This window comes from Ambystoma mexicanum, chromosome 2p (genome assembly GCF_040938575.1).
Source record: "Ambystoma mexicanum isolate Mex_15411 chromosome 2p, UKY_AmexF1_1, whole genome shotgun sequence".
NCBI classification, from domain to species: Eukaryota; Metazoa; Chordata; class Amphibia; order Caudata; family Ambystomatidae; genus Ambystoma; species Ambystoma mexicanum.
This window is the reverse complement of record NC_090923.1, coordinates 1063385255-1063410068: the sequence shown is the minus strand read 5'-3', so window position 1 is coordinate 1063410068 and position 24814 is coordinate 1063385255. Positions and strand designations below refer to the sequence as shown.

General features: G+C 46.3%; 1 protein-coding gene across 3 annotated transcripts in view; it reads left to right on the top strand.

The window, feature by feature from the left end:
- The window catches only part of LGALS12 (galectin 12), a 214492-nt gene that overhangs the window by 113060 nt on the left and 76618 nt on the right, over nt 1-24814 (top strand). For 2 of the 3 annotated variants that reach the window (XM_069644993.1, XM_069644995.1), the window contains exons 5-7: nt 4213-4251; nt 8365-8391; nt 9875-9963. In XM_069644993.1, coding sequence (XP_069501094.1) covers nt 4213-4251; nt 8365-8391; nt 9875-9963 — 155 coding nt within the window. The remainder of the gene's footprint in view (nt 1-4212; nt 4252-8364; nt 8392-9874; nt 9964-24814) is intronic. The other variant, XM_069644994.1, reaches the window with a different exon arrangement.

Here is a 24814-nt window from a genome sequence, read left to right as displayed (position 1 = left end):
TCAATTTAGCCACCTTTATGTTCGCTGCTTCAATCAACTTCGAGGGGCTTTGTCTGTCATCCAACACAAGCCAACTTTAACTGCTGCTTTTATTTTTATTATTATTGTATATTTATTGAGCGTGGACCTAGCTTCGAGAAGCATCAGAGCACTTGACGGTGGTATACAACAGTACAGATGCATAACGGAGTGCTTAACCTTGAACAACAGCCCTTGTATTAATGCACCATCGTTGCTGGCTTATTTATGCCAGTGATGCATGAAGACCACTTTCTAACAGTCGGAAAAATCAGCAAGCGGCTCATGTTTCCTCTATCTACGTTTTGAAAGTACCCCCATCATTTTTATAGGGTCACACCACAGCATCTTTTTAACAGTATCTATAAACTGTGCCAACACAGCACCATATCCTACATCCTCTGTGGGCCAGCTACTGCCTTGAATTAAACTCTGCTGTACTTCTGCAGGAATAACTGCTCCCATGAGCTCATTAATATCAGCTGATGTGAGATTGTAGCACTTTATCACTCTTCTCAAATATTTGGAAACTATTTACACAATTCCACAAATTCTCAGTAGTCCATGTACAACTACCAGGCTGCCAGTTCCACCACTCCTAGTAACTGTCTCTGTGGGGCTTCAAGGAGTGCTTTTTCTGCACCACCAGTCACACGTGTGGTTCTGGAGTTGTGGTGGGTGGTTGGACAATGCGCTTTTTGGTGGGCCGGCCACATTTTGGGATAGAGGTGGTTTGCTTGTTTGTTTTTTATTTATTTATATAGCGATCCTCACCCAGGGGTATCTGGGCGCATTTACAAGTTCTTCTTTTTTAGTACAGGTTACTTAGAGGATACATACATAGCACAATTATTACATTATTTACATTACATATACATATAAAAGAAGATTCCAGATATTATATAACTGATATCTACAGAGCACAGTAAGCATGAATACCATTAGAGGCCGTATTTAAGAATCTATGTCAAATAGCCAGTTATTTGTGTTTTTTTTTTTTTAAACTAAAGAAGGATTGGTCAGCTCTTAAAGTTGTGGGCAGAGAGTTCCATAGGGTAGAGTCCATGACCTGGAAGCTACTGCCCCCAGCTCTTTCCTGTTTGTATCTCGGAACTTTGATGCCGAAGGAGTTAGCTGTTCTAGAGGGGCGAGTTGAGGTATGTTTGACGAATTTAGCCATCAAGTATTTGGGTGCTGAGTTATTTAAGCATTTGTAGGTGAGGGAGACTATTTTGCGATGTATTCTATTCTTGATAGAGAGCCAGTTGTTATTTTTTTTAACCTCAGTTATATGCAGTCTTCTGGGAATGTCTAGTGCCGTTATGAGGGTGTTATTCTGGAGGATTTGGAGTTTACTGACGATATATTGGTTGGCACCTAAGTAGAGTGCATTACAATAATCGACTTTAGGAAGTATTGGGGCTCTCGCTAGGGTAATACAGCTGTCAGTAGATAAGAAGGGTTTGCAGGTGCGGGTCAGCTTGCAGGTGTAGGCAAACGCTGAGGCTGTGGTGTAAACTTGCTTATGCAAATTAAGGGGCGACTCTAGGTGGAAGCCGAGGGTTTTCACCTCCTTTGCCACTTTGATGTTAATACCGTCAATGTTGAAAGAGAGGTAGTGGTTGCTAAGTTTGAGGCTGGCAGGGGCTCCCAGGATCAGCAGCTCAGTCTTCTCATCATTCAGGCATAGATCATGTGTGGCCATCCAGGCCTGAATGATGAGGCACATTTTGTTTACTAAGGCCAGGTCTGTGTCGTAATCGCCAGTCAGTGGTATGAGAATCTGGGTGTCATCAGCATAATTAGTGTATGAGACATCCATGTGATCCAGATCATCAAATAGAGGCTTAGTGAAGATGTTGTACATAATGAGCTAGACACAAGAGCCTTGTGGTACTCCACAAGATATAGGTGTCGGATCTGCCGAGGCTGAAGGTGAGAACACTCTCATGGATCTATTGTTGAGGAAGGAATTGATCCAGGCTGTTGCTTCAGGTGAGAAGTGGGCTGAGGTAGATGGGTGCGTACAAAGAACTTTGTGGTCCACCAAATTTAAGACAGCCGACCAGTCCAAGAGGCGGAGTAAGGCTATTTTCCTGTTATCCTTGAGATCATCAATTTGGTTCTTCACATCAATCAAGGCCGTTTCGGTGCCATGTTGTGGTCTGAAGCTGAACTGGCGGAGCCCTAGTAGGTTGTTGAACTCCAGATATGATTGTATCTGGAGGTAGGCTGCTCTGTCAATCTTTAGAAGGAAGGGAACTGTTGTGATCGGCCTGTAATTTGTTGGTATGTTTGGGTCTAGGGTGTTATTATTTTAAGAGTGGTAAAACCCAGGCGTCCTTGAGGTTAGTAGGGACCATGCATGTTGTAAATGAAGCATTGATTAATGATGTGATAAAGGGGGCTAGGTCACTGGCAGCTTCTTTAATGACTGAGGCAGGACAGGTATCTCCCTGGCATCTAGAGGGTTTCAACGTGGCTATGATATTTTCCACTTCTTTGATGGAGACTGGTGCGAATTTAAACCGCTGGATAGGTTTAGCAGTGGTAGCAACCAGGCTTTGCAGGATGGTTGGCAATGGGAGGTTACGTTATTTTAGCTGCTATTTTGCTTTGGAGGAGGGATATTTTATTAGTGCATTTTGGACATCTGTACACCATGCTTTATCCTTGATGCAGGTGTCCAGGGAAGGTATAGGGGACTCCAGCTCCCTTAAGATAACAAAGTTCTCTCGTATTTGAGCTCACTTTGTTAATCCGATCATTACATGTCTCGAATTTGGATTTAAGGATTTCAATTTTGTATTTGGCTGTGATTTTTAGTAGTTCCATTTTATTGAGTACTGAAGGGTCATTTATCCACTTGGCTTTCGCTTTCCTTTTTTCAGTCCTCCGGGATTTGAGTTTTGGGGTAAACCAGGAGTTAAGGTGGGATCTAGGTTTACTTTTGCACATCTTGAGGGGGGCGATGTTGTCTAAGGCAGCAGTGATAGTAGAGTTGTAAAGCTCTACTAGATCAGCTGGGTTAGAGGTGGGAGGAAAGGGGTTTAAGATGGGGAGGCGGTGAGGTCTTTGTCTATTGTGATGTTCCGCTTGTTCCTGGCGAGGATAGGTGGGGCCATCAGGTTTGACCTCCAAGGTGGTGTGCTTGCAGTGGCATGGGTGGGGGCCTGCTGGGGCTGCACTTGTTTTGCTTGCATGGATTGTGTTGCTGGCGCAGATGGATGCATCCCAAAAGCTACTGTGATGCCTTCTGTTACATATTCTTCTCATTGCTCCCCTTGTTTAATGCGAGTTCAGTTTAGCTTTGCAGGTGGACGAGTTGGGACTGCCTCCTCCCGCGATTTACTTCTTCTGCTGTTGTTCCTTTTCTAACTTATGTCATAACTTCCCATTTGTTTACTGTAGGTTTCTAAATCTTGACTCTCCCAGTCTCTTGAAACCTTCTGTGAATCTTTTCAAAAAGGTTTCCACTTCTGCTTTAATCTAGGAGCTCCTAGCTTCAAGTTCAATTATGTCACGTATGTGGGAAACTGTTCACATCTAACTAACCCTTTTTGTTAATGTATTATACGTTTAAAGATCTCTGTGTGCTTCTGGTCGGTAGTTTATAAACCTATAGTTTAGTACCATATTGATTTCTTCCCATTTTATCTTATTTTCTGTATTTATTGGCCAGCTCTTTATTTCTCTTTAAGGTAATTTGGCTTCCACACTCTGTCCCTTTTACATGTGGCTCTTGCCTCAGTCTCCATGTACTTTTTTTAATTTCCCTCCAATATGTCCATATTCTTTGCGCTGTCTGGCATATCTTACAATGAGGCCCTTGAGCAAAGAAACCTCAGGGTTTGTATACAGTTTTACACAATGAACCTCGGAGAAATTTAGTATGAAGCATTTAATTGGTTACAATACAATGGTCATCCGAAGAGTACATATTGGACCACCAGGCACAGACAAGTGGTTTATCCCTGAAGCACCCCACTTAAATGATCTCACGATGCATATGAAAAGAAAAGACTCCTGGGGCCACATTCCGTTCTCATTCATGCCGACAGTGGAAGGAACAAGCAAACTCTTCTGCAGCAGAAATAGATTAATATGATCGTGGATTATCAATATTCTGGATTCATTATTTTCCTTGACAACGGCAACCATGTTCATTAGATCTTTTGTTTCCCCTGTGTCTAGCCCTTTGCAGAAGACAAAACTGGGTATCCTATCTGTCAGGTAAGCAATGGCTTGGAGAAGGTCTACTGGATAATGCATGGTCAAAATGACGATTATCCTTTCAAGTGAAAAATGGAACTTGGCAGAATGTTCATGGAAATGTTCATGGAAATAGTGTGTAGCCATCTTTGAGCTGTTTTATTTGGATTAATGAGGCTGGTCTTTCTGCTGTATACAAGAACTATTTGAAATGGAATGAGTGACGGTTCCTCAAAATAAGATTCCAGAGATGAATCAATGTGTGATATTCCACTAGAGTGTGTGGTGCCCAAGATGTTACAATGAGTTTTAAAATGGATTTCTAAACTCTGAACTGGTGGGCAGAAGTTTAGGAGGCCACCCTAGGTTTAGTGAAGCTGGGGAACCTTCTGGACAAGCCAGACCAATCTAGGTAGCTTGGCTGGCGGTCAAGACGAAGTCTCAGGAGGGGTGAGGGTGATCAGAAGCCCACCATGAGCAAACAAAGCACAAATTACTCTTAGACAAGTGTATATGAAAATGTTCTATACATTTTGAAAATGTTCTATACGTTTATTGCCGGCCGGACCATAATAGATACAAATAACTTTAGCAGTGAGAAAACCATTATCTCACCATTCCTTAAACTATACAATATAAATACATTACATGTCCTAGTGCAATTTAGTTATAAGCTACAACCACCACCTGTAAAGAAAGGGTTATGTTTAGTACATAAATGGCAATAGGTAATTCTTCAGAGTTTGTTCCCTAACTTTCGAGTCCAACCCTAAGAAGAGGGGAGCCTTGTGCTCAACAGTACATTTGTGCGGAAAAACCCACTATCGTGCAGATGAACCAAAGAGTGGGTCTTCTTGGAAGGGCTGTAGCAAGTCAGGAAGGGGCTTGAGGCAATGAAAAATAAGTTCCCACTATTCGAGGAAGCCCTACCCTTGGTGGAAAAGCAGTGTTCAAATGGCAAGAATAGCCAGGGAACGCAGGCTAACTCAACTTGTGCGTACAAACGATTGACTGTGCCAGGGGGCCACCAGTGAGTGATGCAAGTTCTCACCGACCCTCGGCATAGTCCGGACCAAACTTTGCCAGTTTAGTCGAGGTTGCTAGTAGGTTCGAGTCCTGCAGTTTCGTGGCACTCTGCTCTCTGCGGCTGTGGTGGAGAACGATTGTTAGTGATGGGACAGTTGCCTTTTCTCACCTTCTGAAGGAGGTATGAAGAAAATTCTGGTGCAGCTGGATTCAGGGCAAAGGAGAGCAGAACAGCAGGAGATCTATAGTGACCATTACCACCAGGTAGTAACATGGGAATCGTTGATGCGGGCAGTGATAAGCACTCTCCCAATTCGGGACCCCGAGGAGATGGGCCTGCTAAATTCGGTGGGAGAATGCACAGGACCACAAGCAAGCAATGTCTCGAGTCTTGGGTCTGCACTCAAGATGGCGGTGGTGCTGCGGGTTACCCTGAGGTAGAGCTCGACAGTTCGCTGGATGGCCCAGGGACACTTCCGTAAGGGCTTGTTCGGTATGTAAGCAGGGGGCTCAGAGAGTAGTTGTTCCCACTACTCTGAGCCCCTTGGCAGTCCTTCTAGATTGAAGAAAAAAGCAGGGGTTCAATGGGACAGCAGAGGGTGAAGGGTGCCAAAACCTTCCAAAGCGTCTCCGGCAGTATAACAAGTCTGTTTCTTCATGTAGGAGACTTGGCTCTTTCTGTAGTTCGGTGAGAACACAGTTGATCAACCTGGTATGGCTGCAGAGCTTCTTATCTTATCCACGATTAGCTTTGTGCCAAAATCGAGGCCTTCCTATAGAGATCTGCTTTCTTGCAGGCATCCCAGATGTGGACCAGTCACGGCCCATGGTGGTCTGTCGTTCAGGGCCTCCAGACATCCTGCCACCAGCAGTGTGGATTGGGACTAGACAGTCCCAGCCCTCTTCCTGGACACACATACGTGACAGGCAGAAGCCTGCGAAAGAGATTGTTTTTCGCGGAAGGCTGCATGTCCAAATAAGGAAAATCTGGGTTACTCGATCTGGGTGAAGGCAAAGGAAAAATGGCCGTGGGATAGAACAAAAAACTTTGTGGCTCAGCCGTTTTCAGACCTAGCCACAGTCTTCAGCCAAACATGGTAACTGCTGCCACCAGTTTGTCCCAGGCACACTCATACAATCAACAAAAAATCCTTCGCAGGGGTCTCTAGGACCATAAAAGAACAAGGGACCGCATCGCACGGTACTGGAAGGTACATTGTGCACTGTTAAAGTTACCAAGAAATGGCAACATAGTCAAAGACTCGGGGGAAATATAGTTTCCCAGTACTGACAGTCTGAAGGACGTGTCAGTTTCCCAATAACAAGTGAGCAAAAGCCCAGGGGAGTTCAGCTGAAGGCTGGGCTCCACTGGAAAATGTCAGGTTAGGATAGCCTAACAAAAGCAAAATGTTTGGGGGGGGTCCATAAATGGAGGGAACATTGCACATAAATGTAATCTTTCCTAACAATGAGTGACACTGAGGAGGTCAATCACACCTTGTGCATATATAATTCCCGACGGCTCCACTCTACCCATGGCCCATAAAATCTGCATGGATGAAACAGTTGTTTTGGCCTTCTCCCATCATTTTAGGTGTGGCACAAGTATCTGAATCCCTTAGCTAGAAAGGGCCCAGAGAGACTACAAACTCGAGATGGTAGCCTTACGGGGCATGGAGAATCCCCTGATGGGTTGCCGCACCACTCTGTTACCGAAAGCCTGGTGCCAAGTTAAAACCTGGTGAGTTCACGGTCGGTCTGTCGGTCTGTCAGTCTGTTGGTGGCAGTGGTGGGGAGACTTTCATTTTGGACTCTGTGAAAAGAATTTCGGGCCTGGGAGAGATGGCAGGGTGGACCTCTGGATGAAATGAGCAGTTACTCTAGCCCCTACCCCAACCAATGCCTGACAAATGCCTTCTTGCTCTGCCCAAGACTGGCCCTGATGGGCGGAATTCCCAGAAGGTCACTAAGCAACGCACCTGAGCATGGAAGAGGGAGCTTTGATTCATCTCTCAGCTTGGCCTGCCAACAAGCATGCTAAGCAAGGCAAAATGGGTGACTGGCCCCACATTTCAAGTAGCCCTTTCCTGAACCAAAGGTTCTTGAATCCCATAACACTCAGCTGTATCTTATGGTAATTGACTGGTGTTTACAGGCTGTCCCATTCCCCCTCATCTTCCAACTTGCAGATGCTTCTTTTGTTGCACATGGGATGCAATGTATCGATGTGGCCAAGACAGACCGAGAAAGGGAGAAAGAGAAAGAGAGTGGTTGACTGGGGCAGTTTGAGCTAGTAAAATGGGACCTGTATGCAAGAGGCCAGTGGTGCGAGTGCAGAGTTGCTGATTGGTTTGCCTTGTATGCCCCCCCAACTAACATTCTTGCCTCAAAGATCTCCTACCACCTCACACTACACACACAAATCCCCCACAGATGGCCACCACATGAGCACTCACCGAGCCACGACTAAGCTCTCCTCTCAGTCATGTCTCGCGCTCCCACATCAGCAGCTATCCATTCCCAAAGCTCTGTAGTCTATCAGATTTTGGACTCCTCCTTATGGAGGCATATGCCCAAGTATCGCCACCAACCCATAGAAAGCAGATTGGCCTTCTGGAACCGCATACTTCTGACCTGCACCTATCAACACTACAGGTTTCCCAAATGCCTTTTCCACTAATGAATCCCACCCCATTTAGTTTTACAGAGTCAAGCACAGAGAGGCCACCAATAGAGGCAGACTTGCACTATACAAGACCAGTTACATTGCACAATAAGTTATTTTGTTCTTAAATTCATCTTGATTCCTCTGCAAGTATTGTCAGGTCAGGGATAGGCAAGCTCCTGCTCTGCAGATGCTTTGTCCTACAACAACGATCAACCCGAGCCAGTATAGCAATGGTAGAGGATTGTGAGAGTTGCAGGTTGCCCACCTCTGCTATTGGTCACATAAACACCTAAAATGAGGTTCATTTACACTGGTGGGAGGGAGGAAGGAAATAGAATATTTAATCAATATGTTTGCTGTAGGCCTGTAAAACATTTACACAGCATCTGTGTTCAATTCCAACATTGGGTTATTTACCTTGTGTTTTTCTTTTTCCACAGCCACTTCTTTGGAAAAGTCAGTCACTGGTGAGCCATTTCTTTTATTTTCTTTATTTTTTTTAAATCATTTCTGCTGCAATAAAGATGTCTGGGTTAGTTGCAAAAGGAACAGGAAAATAGTGAAACCAGTTACGTTGGGAATACTTTTGAATGGTCAGGCTCATGTTATGGGGGTGAGCTTGCTGCTGTACATGGACTCCCCAAACACGCTTTCCGCTCCCACCCACTCCGTTTTCTTCCACGCTGATGGGATTGCTCTGTGTCCTTTGCCTGCTCCTTATCTGCCCAGCCTCCCCCACCTACATTTTCTTTCTTCTACATATGGCACCCCGCTGCTCTTGCAACCACTTCTTATTCACACTCGTGGTCTGCACCATTCTGTTGTGTTGCCGGGCTGGCTTGAGTACTATGCTACTGTATGGGAGATTACACAGTGAACACCCCCCGTGAGCCGCTGCTTCTTGTTGTTTGTATGGGGGACACCACTGTGACCTCCATCCTTTCTTTCTTCTCTCCCTTTTTCTACTCCTACCCTTGCTCCCCCTTCTTCCACCATCCGCTATGTTGTCGCCTTACTCCCATTAATTTCTATGGGGCATGCAGCTATGTATAAACTACAATCAATAACTTTAAGGAGCTGCAAACAGTCTGCCAACTCTTTTCACTTTTGAATTGGCAACTGTACTGCTACTCTGCGAGATACACATAAACTTGATCTGTTTCTTTGTGCTCACTCTATTAACACTACGATGTAGTTTGGGTGATTTCTTCTGGTTAATCTGCCAATCTTGCCCTGAAACAAAAAATGTGTCTAGCCTGTATACCACCCATTTGGGCTTCAACACTGTCCTCTGTGATATTTCTCTGTAGAATTATTGCGAACGATTATAATTATGCATAACGCATATTTCAGAAGGATTGCTGCCTTGATAAAAGGAAAGCCTTTTAAGTAGCCTTTTAAGTATGACCTTGTATAACCACTGCAATAATCAATGTTAGCATTAATGCTATTAATTGTCCTCTGAAGGAGGAAGGGCTGAGTCAGCCTGACTTTGATTTTGACCTCATGACAAACCACATTGTCTTCAGGGAAGTGCATTGCACGTGACCTATCCCTGAAAATTGAGAAATTGCAGTAGCTGAAGTTATTTCTTGGTCTTGTTGGGTAAAATTGGGTGGTTGGTTATTTTAAATGAAGGGTGGATGTAGGTTTTCTGAAGGCACCAAAAATGTGTTTCAGTCAATGCGTGTGCATACAAGATGTATGTAAAGGCCCAATGTTCAAATCGTACTGACTGGGCTTGTCCTGTGTTGGCACAGGGATATGTAGGCTTTTGCTAAGAATCATGCACTTTGTTCACCGGTAAAAGTTAATTCGAACTCTGAGCCCCTGGTTCTGTAGCCCACTAAACACTCTGCCAAAGATCCTCATCTTCCGATATCCATCCCCCCGCCCCAGTGCTGTAGTCCCACCTGCTGGCACTGACTTTCTTTTCTTTATCTCCATTAGACTGTGCCATACACCTGCCGACTCACGGATGGCTTGAAGCTTGGTCAGATGATCACTGTGCGGGGTCTGGTGGCCAAGAGTCCGGAGGAGTAAGTGCAGACAGAAGGCAAATACCACTGTAAATGTTCCTTACATTTATACATGTGCAACGTAATCAGATGCACTGAATTATTTGACTGAGTGAAGCTTATTTGTCATCCAAGTATGTGTAGCACTTGGCCTGCACATCCTGTGTACAATGATCATCTGACTTCTTCGTTGGGGGACCATGACTCCTGTCCTGGACGATCCTTGTCCAATCCAAGGTATACTGATAGTTTTAATAAATAACATTTTGACCCAGGACCACTAATCGGTGGGAAGCAGGTGTCTGGAAGGTTCAGGCCTAGAAACCTGATGTCCCATTTGCAAGGTGCTATACCGTCATCCTAACATTGTACCATTAAGCACCAAAGGGATCCACAATCCATTCCAATATCCAAACTAAGTCACTGTGAAATCAGCTCTGATGTGAAAACGGGTTCTGGCAGCTCTGAGCCCAAATGGAATATTCTGATCCATAGCAAAACCAAAACGTGATGGCTGGAAGGTTTTGAATCGATTATAAGCACGGGCACAGCTCTGGACAACCCTCCAGAACATTGTCTTTCAGCCTGCCAATCCATTACATAAGGTGAAAGACCATATACAAATCTTACTTGGTCCCACTCCAAAAGGGGCAGTCCCGCTCAAACTGCTAGGTTACATCCCTCCTGCAGAGACCACAAGCATCCCCAAACATATTTCAGCCTTTGCCGTCTTCAGTGAGGAGTTGCTTAAGTCCCTAGGCCCAGCAAGTTCAGCATCCACGTCTGGGTATACCAGTCCCACTGGGGGTAACTAAAGCAAAAACAAAAGTTGATGGCTGGAAGGTTTTGACTAAATGATAACAGGATTAAGATTAATTCTAAACCTTCCAGCCATCGCCTCTTTTATTCTGTTGTAGTCACCCCTAGTGGAAAGGGTATGCCCAGATGTAAACCTCTCTATCACTACTATGTTGACACAGACACTTTGACTTACAAAACCTGTGTGTTTTTAATTTAAATTAGTAGGTCACTAGTAGAGATCATTCATACATGTACTCTAGGCGCATGGTCACTAAGCCTAAAACCTCTCATTCTGTAAGTGATTTCAATCCAGCACTCCCAACTAAATCAATCTAAATCAATGCCTAGTATGGGATGCCCAATGGAAACCATTATTTATACATTTTATGTCAAAAGTTCTTTTAATTCTGGATGATGTACCCTTATATAACGCCCCTCTCTTTGAATTTGTATGGGTTCAAGAAATTGTAATGATATGAAGGAATCAACACAGAAATAAACTTGATATGAATTCATCCAAAGACAATATAATCACTCTTTCCCCCTGTTGTTACTCACTCCCTCCAATAGGCAATATGAAGAGATGAATGAGGGCACACAGGTATCAGGAATAATAATCAACAATTGCAGTTTCAATCCCGATTTTCCTCCGCCCCCTCTCCAGCAAGCTTAGAGAGAACAGTAATGATTTTAAAACCGGTCAATTGCTTTTAAATGTGGTTGAATTGAATGGGAAAAATGCTAAAAATGATTTTAATTCACTAAATGGGATTCAGAACTAGTGAGAGTGGCGTTGGATTGGTTCAGGTAGACACTAGCAATGATTGTTGAGTGGTTAGCAGATGGAAAACGAATTTCAGAAGTTGAAAACAAGAAATAGCTGTTTTTACAGGTGGTGAAATTGAGCCAAATGCAAATTCGCAGCAACTTTTCCGCGTGCGGGAAACGCAATTACGTAAAAACTATAAGGAATTGGAATGTTGCGCTTTGAATTACAAACAGGTTGGCTTACAATAACAATTATCACAGGATTAGATGGATGAGAAAGGATTTAGAATGGACAAGAGATTCTACAATGCAGTAAGGATATGTTGGAATGGGTTGGGTGGATTAATTTAAACTAAGTGATGACTATGGACAGTTCTACGCTAAATACTCACAACACTGGTTTTGGAATGGAATGGGCCCGTCAAAGATCTGGTCAAGGGTTTGGACTTCACTCGCCACCGGACAGGATCAGGGCACCAGGACTCTGCTCTCAGCAAGGCACTCTGGTCTGCACGGCCTCTTTGACTGGATCTGGCGGGTTCTGAGTTACAGCTCTGCTGGACTGGTCTGGATCTTGGGTTCTAGCACGGGTTCTTGGCCAGAAGCAAAACAGCTCAGCCAGGCTGTTGAATGGTTTAGTAAGGCCCCATGGAGGTTAGGGGTTAAATCAGGTTTGCAAGGTTTTTTAAAGGCCTGCTGAAAAAGGTTCAGCTTTTTGGATTAGGCCTCTGCTTCAGGGTTCTAGAGTCTGGTTCTAGAGTCTGGATCTGGAGTCTGGTTCTGGAGTCTGGATCTTCCTGCAGGGTGCTTTGCCAGTGGATCAGGTGATGAGTGAAAGAGTTTCTCTGGGTCCTCAACAGTCCCTATTTATCCATTTTCCAAAGTGGGTGGGGAGGCTGATTGTCTATGCCCAACCCTCTAAGGATCTGATAGGTCAGAGAATTCCCCTTCTCCTGATTGGAGAAAGGAACAGTGTGTCATGATGTGTCAGAGTGACACTGTGTTTAGGGTCCAGGAGAAATCCCTCCCCTTTGCTTTTACTTAAATCTATTTTTCCCAAAAAACATATTTCCAACATGCACAACTTGTTAATAATACATATACACATCACAGATTGCTTAAGGTACGTTTCTGTCAAAATCTTATCTTCCTACGAGTTCTGGTTCATAAATGACAATTTTTCGCGGTTTTGGTTGGTTACACATTTTCGGATCGGTACAATTGTTTATACATACATGCACATACCATCTGGGCATATTCCTGTAATTTTTCATGTTCCTAACATAATGACAATTTCTAGAATATGAACAATTTCATGGTTCAGTCTCTGAATGTCTCACAGATTCCAGATTAGTTTTAAACTGTGAGCGAATTTTTCATTTTAATGATCTCTAAGTTTCATATTTTTGTCAGTTTGGTACAATATTTTATAAGTCTTTTCCTTAAACATATATTTAGTCCAATTTCAAATCCACATATTCAGCCTGGCCTGCCTCCAAAGCTTGGCTGAGTCAGAGAGTCACATGGCTTGTCTTCCACACCCAAATTAGCATTTCCATTCAGTTCAAGGACTCCATTGTCTCTATCCCAGAACAGCAGAGGAAGCCTCCTCCCCTTCTCATTAACATCCCAATGCGATATCCTCTCCTTTTGGTGGGAAGGAACAGGGTGGGGTGTTCTCAGGGGAAGAAAGCCTCTGAAGTTTTAGCTGATTCAGGTTATTTTATGGTCAATTGGGACATAGTTCCTTGTGAAAAATTACAGTTACAAATTTAAAATCAGCAAACATCTTCAATTCCAGTCTTTTTCAACATGAAAATCAATGTGTGGCACCCTATATTGCATTTGATGGAAGTCCCTTCCTTGGCATATTTAGCTTTTGAGACACAGTTTCTCCCGTCAGATTTAGAAATCGCCAGCGTCTGACAGAGGCGAGTAACGGTATTGCACCCATTTTTGACAGATTTCTTTCCAGCAACCATCTTCAAAAGTGGACTTTGTTCAGATAACATATACTTCTGCTGGCATTATATTTAGGTGGATTCTTGAAATAGAATACTGTTCAACACCCAACAGGAGGTTGGATCTTTGAGTGGTTTGTGAGCCATGTTGTTTGCACATTTGACAACCAAGAAAAAAACGGATTTTCACATAGCTCTGTGTTCCTTTTGCAATCAGCCTTGCTCTGTGGCCAGCCAAATGATAGGTTTTGGCAGTGGTCTCCTGTGTTACCACTGACCTAGGAAAAAATGGATGGCGGCCTATTGTTCAGATTTTTACTGCACACTTTTGGGTGATTTTTAGCGAGCAGCATGCTTTCCAGCGGCCATTCTGATGTTCCTGATGCAAGCAATGCACAGTAATGTTGCAGGGCCTGGACTAGTGGGTTGAAACATCCCACAAGCCCCCCCTCTTGCGATTGGCATTGATCTTCCATCAATGGGAATTCGCAAGACTGGGATGTCAGTTTCATCTCTTCTGATTCCACAAATGGCAAAGTTCATCGTCTTTTCCTCCGTCAAAGGTGGATCGATCGGTTCTCCTCGCCAGTCCTGATGTGAGTATTGAGCGATACTCCGGGTCCCTCGGATCTTTGGACCGGGAGCAAAGGGATCCATGGTTTATCAATCCTAGGATGACAAAGCAAAAACATATTCATAGACATTTCCCCACCACTATTAATGTAGTGGGGCGGACACATATATTTGATAAATCAGGACACATTTGTATTATTGTATTTTATAGACTATATATGGAATATTTTAGAGTTGAAATTTTATGGATCTGGAGTGACCCCCTCTGGGGTTCCAGAAGACTCCTCCAGTTGCTGCAGAGTGTGCCTAGGATGGCAACACTTTAGTTGATTAATATGGACCCACTTGTCTTCCCCTTCTGCCAAACTGCCTTTGGGGATTCGGATTTTGTAGGCGACTGGTCAGATTTTGTCTACAATTTCAAAAGGACCCCTCCAGGTAGGCAAACATTTTTGCTGTTTGGCCTGGTTCTTTTGGAAATTGTATAAGTAGACCCGGTCTCCTACATTGTATTCTTTTCTGGTAGTCTTCAAGTCATAGTGGGTCTTCATGCTGTCTGCTGATCTTTCTAGATTTCGCTGAGCATAGGCAAAAGCATGTTGAAGGTGTTTTCTTAGATTTCAACATACTCATAAATTGTGTAGGCATTGATCAATGTCTGCTCTTGAGTTCTGTAGAGCAGATGCTGGGGACGCACCATCCCATGTCCAGTCATCAGCTCAAACAGTGACATTTTGGTTGCAGATGAAGGGGTAGATCTGATGGCCATTAGGACAAGAGTTAATCGAATATCCTCACTTGGCCCAGAATCTGCCACAAACTTTTTTAATATGCTCACAATGGTTTTGTTGTATCTCTCCACTGCACTACTAGAGGATATTCGGTAAGCAATGTGTAGCTTCCTTTTAACCCCAAGTATCTCCCACATCTTTGTCATTACTTCACTGGTGAAATGGCTACCTCTGTCTGACTCGATCCTTTGGGGTAGTCCAAAACACGAAAAGATGTGGTTGATCATCAGGGCAGCTGCTGTTTCTGCCTTGCAGTTTGGGGCCGGGAGACATTCCACCCATTTAGTCAACAAGCATGTCACGGTCAAAATGTAATTGTTTCCCCTAGAGGAGCGAATCACGGGCCCGATAAAGTCGACTTGCAAATCTGACCATGGCAGTGTCATCCCCCTCTTCTGGAGAGGCGCACGGCGTCTGAGGGATGTTGGCTGAAATTGTGCACACACAAGTCACCCCTTCAAGTATTGGTTGAGGTCCTGCCCCATGTGTGGCCAGTATGCAACCTCTCTTAAGATTTCAAGTGTTATATGAAACCCCCTATGACCGGATGTGGCCGCATCATGGGCGTGACTTAACATCAGGCTTCGGAATGAGGTAGGAACCACCTACCGATCATGGCCAGCTAGGGATTTCCTCACCAACAAACCGCCATGGATTCGGAACATTTTTGGACATTTTATCACCACTTTGAGGTCCTCTTTCCCTATGTAATCGGTATCCGTCAGGGAAAAGTCCTCAGGGTCCTCAATGTGTTGATAAAACATACCAATTATTGGATCCCCATTTTGAGCCGTAATCAAATCAGCATCTGGGGTCTCCTTACTCCATTGTGCAGTTGAGAGTTCATTGTGAGCATTTGTCTGGGACCTAGTGATAGCAGTGACCTGGATTTCCCCCAACAGGGACTCTATCTCAATTAGATCCCCTTGGATGGCTCAAGTTTTGGCCAGCTGATCAGCTAAGTCATTTCCAGTTTTGTCTGGTCCCTTTACTTTGGAATGACCCTTGATCTCTTTTCCAGTAGATGGTCATCCCATTAGAGGTGACCAGATCATCAATATTTTGAATTAACTTCCCATGTTTCAAGGGTTTGTTATTAGCACATAACATGCCTCTGGTTTTCCAGTTAACCAGGTTCTCCACGAATCCGTTCCGTACATAATCCGAATCTTATGACCAGTTTGTGGAGTTGATGTTGGACAGCAGTGAGGATGGCTTGATGCACAGCCATCAACTCTGCCTCTTGACTACTTCGGGGACCAATCTTGTACCCAACGGAGGGTTCTGGGGTCTCATTCACCCATGCATTCCCTACGCCGGCCGCAAGTTTTTTCCCCGTTGTCAAACATGGTAAGAGCCTCCATCCACATAGACAGTGGGCATTCCCTCACACTTGTCTTCTTCAAAGACTTTGTGTGCGGAATTGAGGTAGGCCTCCATGTTGTCCTTGATTTTTAGACTCTCGTCGTCGAGACAGTTTTCTCTGGCACAATCATGCAAGTCAGCCAGACCTTGCGCGAGGGGACTCTTCTTGTTTTGGCGATATCTGACCGCCACAGGAAAGCCTTGCATTGACAGAATCCAGGAAGTAATTCGGTAATTACTCACATTTCCGGCCCGGATTCTGTCACTTTGGAAATATTGCAGAGGCTGGTGTGGAGTCTCCACTATTATGTGTTCCCCCTGGATAAACGGGCGGTAATTCTTCAATGCCCACACTGTTGCCAGGAGTGCCTTCTCACAGTCGTTGAATTTTTCCTCCACAGAGGATAAAGTTTTACTCACATAGGAGATTACTTTATTGACCTTGTTATGCTTTTGGTATAATACTGCAGTCAAGCATGTATTAGAGAACCCTGTCTCCAAGAAGTACTCCTTGTTTCTGACAGTGTAAGCTAGGCATGGCGCTTGTGAGAGGCTTCTTTTGAGTTGTTTTACTGCCTCGGCTTGTTCTGGACCCCACTCGCACTTGAACCCCCCTTCAAAAGATGAACAAGGGGTCTTGTGATCTCTGCTTAGCCCTCAATGAACTTTCTACTGTAATTAGTCAGTCCAAGGAGGCTCCTTAGTTCCCGCAGAGTTGTGGGGTCTTTCAATTTCTGGAGTGCTTCCACTTTCTTTTCCTGGGGACAGAGACCCTGAGGAGTAATCTCATGCCCCAAGAAATTGACACGTATTCTACACCACTGTGCCTTTTGAAAGGAAAGTTTTGCTCCGGCAGCCCTCGACTGTGTCAGAACATAACAGATCTCCGCTATGTGTTCCTCCACAGTTGAGCTTTTGATGGGAACATCATCTACATAGGCCAGGTTACCCCTCTCACCCAGGTCGGGCATGGCCTTATGTAGGAAAATGTTGAATTAATTGCCCGAGTTGATGTATCCGAAGGGAGTCCGGTCCATGTGCACTGCTGGCCCCCAAAGGTAAAAGCCAGCTTGTATTGGTCCTCCCTACTGACAGGTACAGTCCAGTATCCATTGGTCAGGTCTATTGCAGTGAATACCTGTGACCCCTGGATCTGGGCCAGCCATTAGTCAATGTAGGGAAGAGGTCATCAGGAAGTATGGACCTGTTTGTTGAGCTCCCTAAGGTCAGCGCAGTGTCTCCACTGGCCGTTTGGCTTCAATATCCCCAGCACCAGATTATTGAAGGTGCTGTGGACTGGACGGATTATCCCACGGGACTCAAGATTCTTAATTATTTCAGTAAGGGACTCCATTGATGCGAGAGGCAAGCAAAATTGCTTCACAAACACTGGAGTCATGCCAGGGTCTGTGGGAATTGGTGTTGTGTGGTTGTCGATGCAACCACAGTCATATGCGTCCACCGCAAAGAGACCTTGAAAATCCAAGAAAACTTGTTTCAACTTTTGCTTCTGCTCCAGAGTCTCACAGGCATCAGCTAGGTTGACTCTCTTCAGCCATCTGCCTGAAGCCTGGAAAGACTTCTGGTTTTGCTATCTCAGCGGCCTCCTCCAGCTGGATGGAGAAGTCCCTGGTCAGAGTGCTGATTTGGACTGGTGGCTTCAGGTGGGGAAGGAAGTCCTCACGGACCTGGAAAATCACCTCCTCCCTCCTGAAGTCACAAGTCACATCTTCCTTACCATAAGGGCAGGAAGTGTACACCAGGAAGTCCCCCCCCCCATGCCGGGTAAAGATCCTGTCTGGTGTGGTGTTGTCATCACTGTCACTGTCAAAACAGTCCTTGGGGGATTGGTCCTAACAGTACACTTCCTAAATCAATGGGAAAATGTTGGTCATCAACTGCTATTCCAATAATGGTGCCTGCGGCTAGAGTGATACTCTCTAAGTCGCTGTTATCCACCTCTATTGGAATGTTGTCATGTTCTATGTTGACTAGTGGTGTTGGGTTTACCCCCAACCCTTGCTGTTGGAGAGAAGCATTTAGATGAATATAGGCATCAGGATTTTTCAATTTCTGTCCTCTTCACTTCCAGGGAGAATTATCGGGTATTTGCTGGGATGGTGACTTCCTCTTCAATCTGAATTTCAACTAAATAAGGCAGCAGTTGAGCTGACCTAAATGCTTTCTCTGGGTCATCAAAGCCCATGGGATTATCCGCTAATCTGGACCAAGCTTTGAAGTTTATTAGGTCCAAACTAATGACAAAGCGATTGGGAATGTCACTGCCTAAGTAAAAGGCGGCAGTGACATCTCGCACGACCCAACAATTATGGACTATGCTCTTGTTGCCTATGGAGATTTTGAGCATACACCTGCTTGGCAGGAGATGTTTGGAATTGGGTGCTTCCACATCCATTTCCCATTTGTTTATCAGTTTGAATGTGGGAATGGCTGGATCTTTTGGGAGTTGCCGGAACATGGCTTCGCTGATGAAGCTCTTACCGTTGTTCAAACACACTCGGGCGAGAACAGAGTCCTTCCCTTCATTTAAATGAACAGGGATGAACAACTGCTCTCCAATTTGCTGAATATCAGCCAGGCTCTGAGCTGATTTCTCATCTTTCTGGACTATAGGAGTGGGAATGTCTGATTGTGGATTGGTAAAGAATTTCAGAGTGTTTCCTTCCAGTGTGGAATGCTACATTAAACTGGAAGGAAGGTTGATTTTCAGAAATGGGGAGGACCCCCCCCCCCATCACCAGTCTGTTGCCCTACTGCTATTACTGTCACGTTTGGAATTTGGTTGTTCTGGAAGTGAAATTCTACTTGGTCAGATTTTTGTTCAGCCATGTGGCATGTGCCGTTTAAACTAACATGTTTGACACTCTGTTTTAATTTTATTGGTCAGCTAGTCTGGGTCCAGGGGACCTTGTTTACACAGTCTATTAGGGGTGACAACCTTCTCAGGACGTAATTCCCCAGTAAACAAGGGGTGCCCTCTGGAGTCACAACTATGACCGGGTGCTTCACCTTGTGTCACTCCATTTTAATGTCCAAATCCGCAGTCCCCGTGACGGGAATTTCCTTCCCGTCAATGTTCTGAAGTTGTCCAGGAAGAGAGGTGAGAGGAATTTATTTCTCCAGCATTGGATCTTTCATGGATTCACATGCTTAGAATATTCCCCGTCGTCAGGCTGGGAATCCCCGGTACATTATATAGACCCTTTCCCGTAGGAAAACTTTTTCGACGCTTATGCGTCCTATCCACCTCGTTTTGTATCATGCGTGCCCGCGCCGTCAGGACGCCATGGTATAAATACAGGACCCGCCTCCGCGCTCCCTCAGATTTCAACCGTCTTTCAAAGTAGTGGGATCCTCGCGGTTACTGCTAGTCGAAATTAGGTTGTATTTTCGCTTCGGCGACGTTACATTCTGGAATAAATATGTCCGGAAAGGCTTTATTTCGCCCTTGTGCGACATGTGGACTCAAAAAAGTCTATGAAGGTGATGCCCACATGGATTGTATCTACTGTCTCCACCCGCACCACACGGCGGATACATGCGAGATATGCCAGGGTTTCTCCCAAAAAACCCTTAAAGACCGGAAAAGAAGATTGGTCGACTGGCTTAACGACGGAGCGGGTGCCTATCCGGCATCAGAAGTTGGCTCCACGGCCTCCAGGGGCAAGTCGGAACCTCCCTCGAAGAAGGTGCGGCCTGTCGAAAAACGCCCTGCGGACGAGCATACGGGGAAGCATGCTGGGTCTTCCTCATCACACAAAAAGTCCTCCTCATCCTCTAAGACGGAGAGGCAAGCGACATCAAAATCCTCCTCAGGGGACCGTCCTAGGTCTTCCGTGAGTCGAGACTCTCCAGCCGGGAAGTCGGCATCGAAATCAGCTACGAAGTCTAAAGGCCCGGTGCCGGCTACTTGCTCGTCGACCCCGGTGTCGTTGACGATGCCTATTACTATTCAGGCAGCAGCGGTGGGGATTCCGTCGTCGACGGTGACTCAGTCTATGGCCTGGCAGCCAGAGGTTTTTGACCTGGTCCCCCCTGAGGTCCTACTGCAGCCAGATGCGGCCTTGTCGGGGTCGTCGGCGGAAGGAGAATGTGGCACGGTTATACAGCCGTCGGACTTGGGCTTACGGCCTTCCAATACGACGAGTGCGAGTGGGGGTGTGGTCCCTCTATCCTCGACGTTGCTGACCCCCAAACGGTTTTGTCTCTAGATGTGCTTAATACACTTCAGAAGCTCCTGCAGCGTCTGGATACGCAGATCCCTCAGCCTGGCACTTCATCGTCGCTATTTTCTGCACCTTCCGTCGATGAACAAGCTCAAGCAGTTCGCTCGACGACCAAAAGCCCGTCGGCCTCCCAGGTGGTGAAGGATCGTCCTCGAGCGCAGGAGGAGGGTGAGCTATCGGAGTCCGATTCTATACGAGGTGACTCAGGGTCGGACATTTCCCTGTCACCGTCGAGAGACCCAACATGGAATTCGGATGTAGAGGTAGGGTCTACGAGGAGCCAGGCACAACCATCTCCTCCGGATGATGTGGGAGCCTTCCATGCAATGATGGGAAAGGCGTGTTCCGAGTTCGGCTTAATTCCTGAGGAGCAAAAGAAAGACTGCTTTCTTTTTGATCACATGGGTCAAAGGAGGAAATCGGTATTTGCCATCCCAATCCTGGACCACGTGTGGCAAGAAGGCCTCAAGACGATGCGTCATCCGTTCTCGGAGCCGGCTATAAAGGGGCGTATTGAGAAAAAGTTTAAAGCTCTGGAGTCCACTCCAAAATGTCTAACATCACAGCGTCTGTCAGACTCTGTGGTATCGGCGGCAGCGGCTAGGAAGGCCAGAGTACAGCAAAAATGTTCAACCCCACCAGAAAGCGAGGCTAGGAGGCAGGACGCCTTTGGAAAAAAGGTGCTCTCAGTCGGCGCCACGACGGTAAGAGCAGCCAACTCCTTGGCGATTGTATCACGATACGATAGGGAGATGTGGCATAAAATAGCCCCTATCCTAGACCATCTGCCGGAAGAACATCGTAAAGCAGCCATGTTGCTAGCACGAGATGGTGAGGAGGCCTCGAACCACGCAATTAATATTGCGGTTGACCTAGCAGAGTCTGGTTTCAAACAAATCAATCATGGTGTAGTACTACGTCGACAAGCGTGGCTCAAATGTACTACTTTCAGACCTGAAGTCCTAGACATGCCATGTGAAGGAGAACATCTGTTTGGAGACAAGGTAGATGAAGCCTTGAAGGGGATGAAAGAAGACACGGATACCGCTAGGTCTCTCGGCGCCCTCCAGACAGGTAGAAGTTTTCGCTCCTTTCGCACCTTCAGGGGTGCTTCTGGAAACTCCCGCTTTGGAGCCTCTAGGGACCGTGGATTTAACAGGCCCTCATACTCCTCACAGGGTTACAGACGTGCATCCCAGTCGGCACGTAGAGGCAGAGATTATCAAGCCTCCAGACGACGCGGCTCGGGTCCCTCGTCGACGAAGGACAAGCAAACCAGCAACCAATGACGGCCTTCGGAACGTCCTGGGGGGTCGAGTCTCATCATATCGACCAATGGAAATGCATCACCACAGATCGATGGGTTCTGGACACGATTCGCATGGGTCATGCGCTACAATTCAAAAACAAGCCTCCAAGTCTTCCGCCAGTGTTTTTGTCCCAGCCCCACCTTCGAGTTCTACGACAAGAGGTGGCGCTTATGCTGCACAAAGGAGCGGTAGAACGGGTTCCTGTGGCACAGGAAGGACAAGGGGTTTATTCCCGGTTCTTCGTTGTCAAGAAGCCAAATGGAAAATGGAGGCCCATTCTCGATCTGAGGGTACTCAACAAATGGCTAAAGAGCTTAAAATTCAAAATGCTAAAGCTCCAGGAGGTTATCAGGTCAGTGCAACCCATGGATTATCTGTCGTCGCTAGACCTTCAGGACGCATATTTTCATATCCCAATACGTCCACGACACAGGAGATATTTAAGGTTCGTCGTCGGGCGAAAGCATTTTCAGTTCAAGGTCCTCCCGTTCGGTCTCAAGTCCTCCCCCAGGACGTTCACCAAGTGTTTGGCCCCTATAGCGGCCCATTTAAGAAAGGACGGTCACCATGTCTATCCCTATCTAGACGACTGGCTGGTCAGAGGTTCGTCCATGGGACAAACACGAAACAGTCTGGGGGCCACGATGTCCCTCTTACAGGAACTGGGCTTCGCGATAAACTTCAGCAATCCTCCGTAGAGCCTTCGAGGACCTTGGTTTTTCTAGGAGCGGAGTTTCATACGCACACAAGCCTTGTAAGACCATCCAGCGAAAGAATACAGAAGCTACAAAGCAAGGCGTCGGAATGGAGATGCGGTACCAGGGTGTCGGTGCGCAAATACATGTCCCTGCTAGGGACCATGTCATCCTGTATTCCGTTGATAAACAACTGCCGTCTGTTTGAGGCCTTGTCAGGAATTTCTAGAGGACCGTTGGGCGCAGAGCCAAGGTCGCTGGTCCGACAGACTGGTCATCGACGAACAACTGGTACAAGCACTCTGTTGGTGGAGAGTTCCTACTCATCTAACGAAAGGAATGCCCCTGGTGGAACCGGAGTTCCAGAAGACGGTGGTGACGAATGCATCGCTGAGCGGATGGGGAGCTCATCTGGATACGTTGCAGGTGCAAGGCCGGTGGTAGTTACAAGAGTCCTCCCTGCATATCAACCTGCTAGAACTGAGAGCAGTGCGGTGGGCTCTAAAATCTTTTCTTCCTCAATTGAGGGACTCTGTGGTGCGTGTAATGACGGACAACACGACTACAATGTTTTACCTAAGGAAACAAGGAGGAACACGTTCCAGGTCCCTGTCGACGGAGGCACAGAAAATCTGGCATTGGGCCCTGCAACACAACATGCAAATCTTGGCGTTCCACCTGCCAGGTGTGAGAAATGTGGAGGCCGATGCCCTCAGCAGGGAAATGAACGAAGTTCACGAATGGGTGCTGAACGACCAGCAACTACAACACGTATTCAAGAAGTGGGGACATCCTTCCATCGATCTGTTCGCGACGAAGGACAACAGGAAATGCCCGCAGTACGCAAGCAGATGGCCTCAGCAGGGCTCACTGGGGGATGCGTTCTCCTTCCCATGGACGAACAAATTCCTGTACGCATTTCCTCTTATCCGGAGGACGTTGCAATGGATCCTCAAGTACCCATGTCGGGTGATTCTGGTGGCCCCATATTGGGCCAGACAGGTGTGGTTTTCAGACCTGCTGCACCTAGCGGCGGCGGAGCCAATGAGGTTCCGGAAGATCCCCAACCTTCTGTCTCGACAGGAGGGTATCGTTTGGCACCACGACCCGGACAGCCTCAAGTTTACGGCCTGGCTCCTGACTTCGCTGAATTTGGTCAGCTAACGATTCCGGAGGAGTGTCGTCGTATTCTGCAGGCGGCAAGAGCACCTTCCACAAACACTTCATACTCGTACAAATGGAGGAGTTTCTGTCAGTGGTGTGTGGATCAACCAGGTTTGGTTCCGCAGTCGATTACGCCGGAACAGCTCCTTCCATACTTGCTGTTCTTAGCTCAAAAGGGCCTATCGGTGTCGTCGATAAAAGTACACCTGGCCGCCATCTCCAGGTTTACACGTCAACGACATTCCGCACCATTATTCAGCGACCGCCTGATTAAGCACTTCCTTAAAGGTTTGTTTCGGAGTTTCCCTCCCGAGAAGAAATTTCCTCCGGCGTGGAGCCTCAATCTGGTGTTAGCGTCTCTTATGAAACCTCCTTTTGAACCAATGTCATCATCGTCTCTAAAGTTTTTGTCGTGGAAATTGGCCTTCCTGGTGGCCATCACTTCAGCCCGACGTATTTCGGAAATCCAAGCTCTAATGGTAGACCCACCATACTTACGATTTTTCAAGAACAAGGTGGTCCTTGCCACTAACCCACAGTTCATACCGAAAGCTCCTTCAGTGTTCCATAAACATTCCTCTATTGTCTTACCTACGTTTTTTCCAGAGCCATGCTCGGGAGCGGAGCGCACGTTACACACATTAGACGTGAAAAGGGCTCTCAAGTTTTATCTTCATCGCACGCAACCTTTCAGGGAAACGAGCCAGTTGTTCGTGGCCTATGGTTTGGGTGCTAAAGGCAAAGCCATTTCAAAGCAAGGACTGTCAAGATGGGTATCGTCTACCATTTCGTACTGCCATTCCAAGGCTGGAAAGCCTCTTCTGCGACGCCCAAGAGCTCATTCACTAGAGCGGCGGCATCGTCGACGGCGCTGTGGTCTGGAGTCCCTCTGGGGGACATCTGCATGGCGGCTACCTGGGCGGCTACCCACACTTTTACCCGCCATTACTGCCTGTCACAACAACATGCCGAAGATACTCGGATGGGACAGGCGGTGCTTCGACACCTATTCCAATAAGGTAAGCCCCGGTTGAGGGGTTAGATCTTGTTGCAATTATGATTGCATATTGTTCGTTTTCTATGTTAACAATGGCTGATGTGTACACGACCATAGGGAACGGGCATTGTGAGGAAAGTATGTGGGTTTGCATGCACGCCTCCTCTTTTCGGGATGGTACTGCTATGTAATCTATTCTA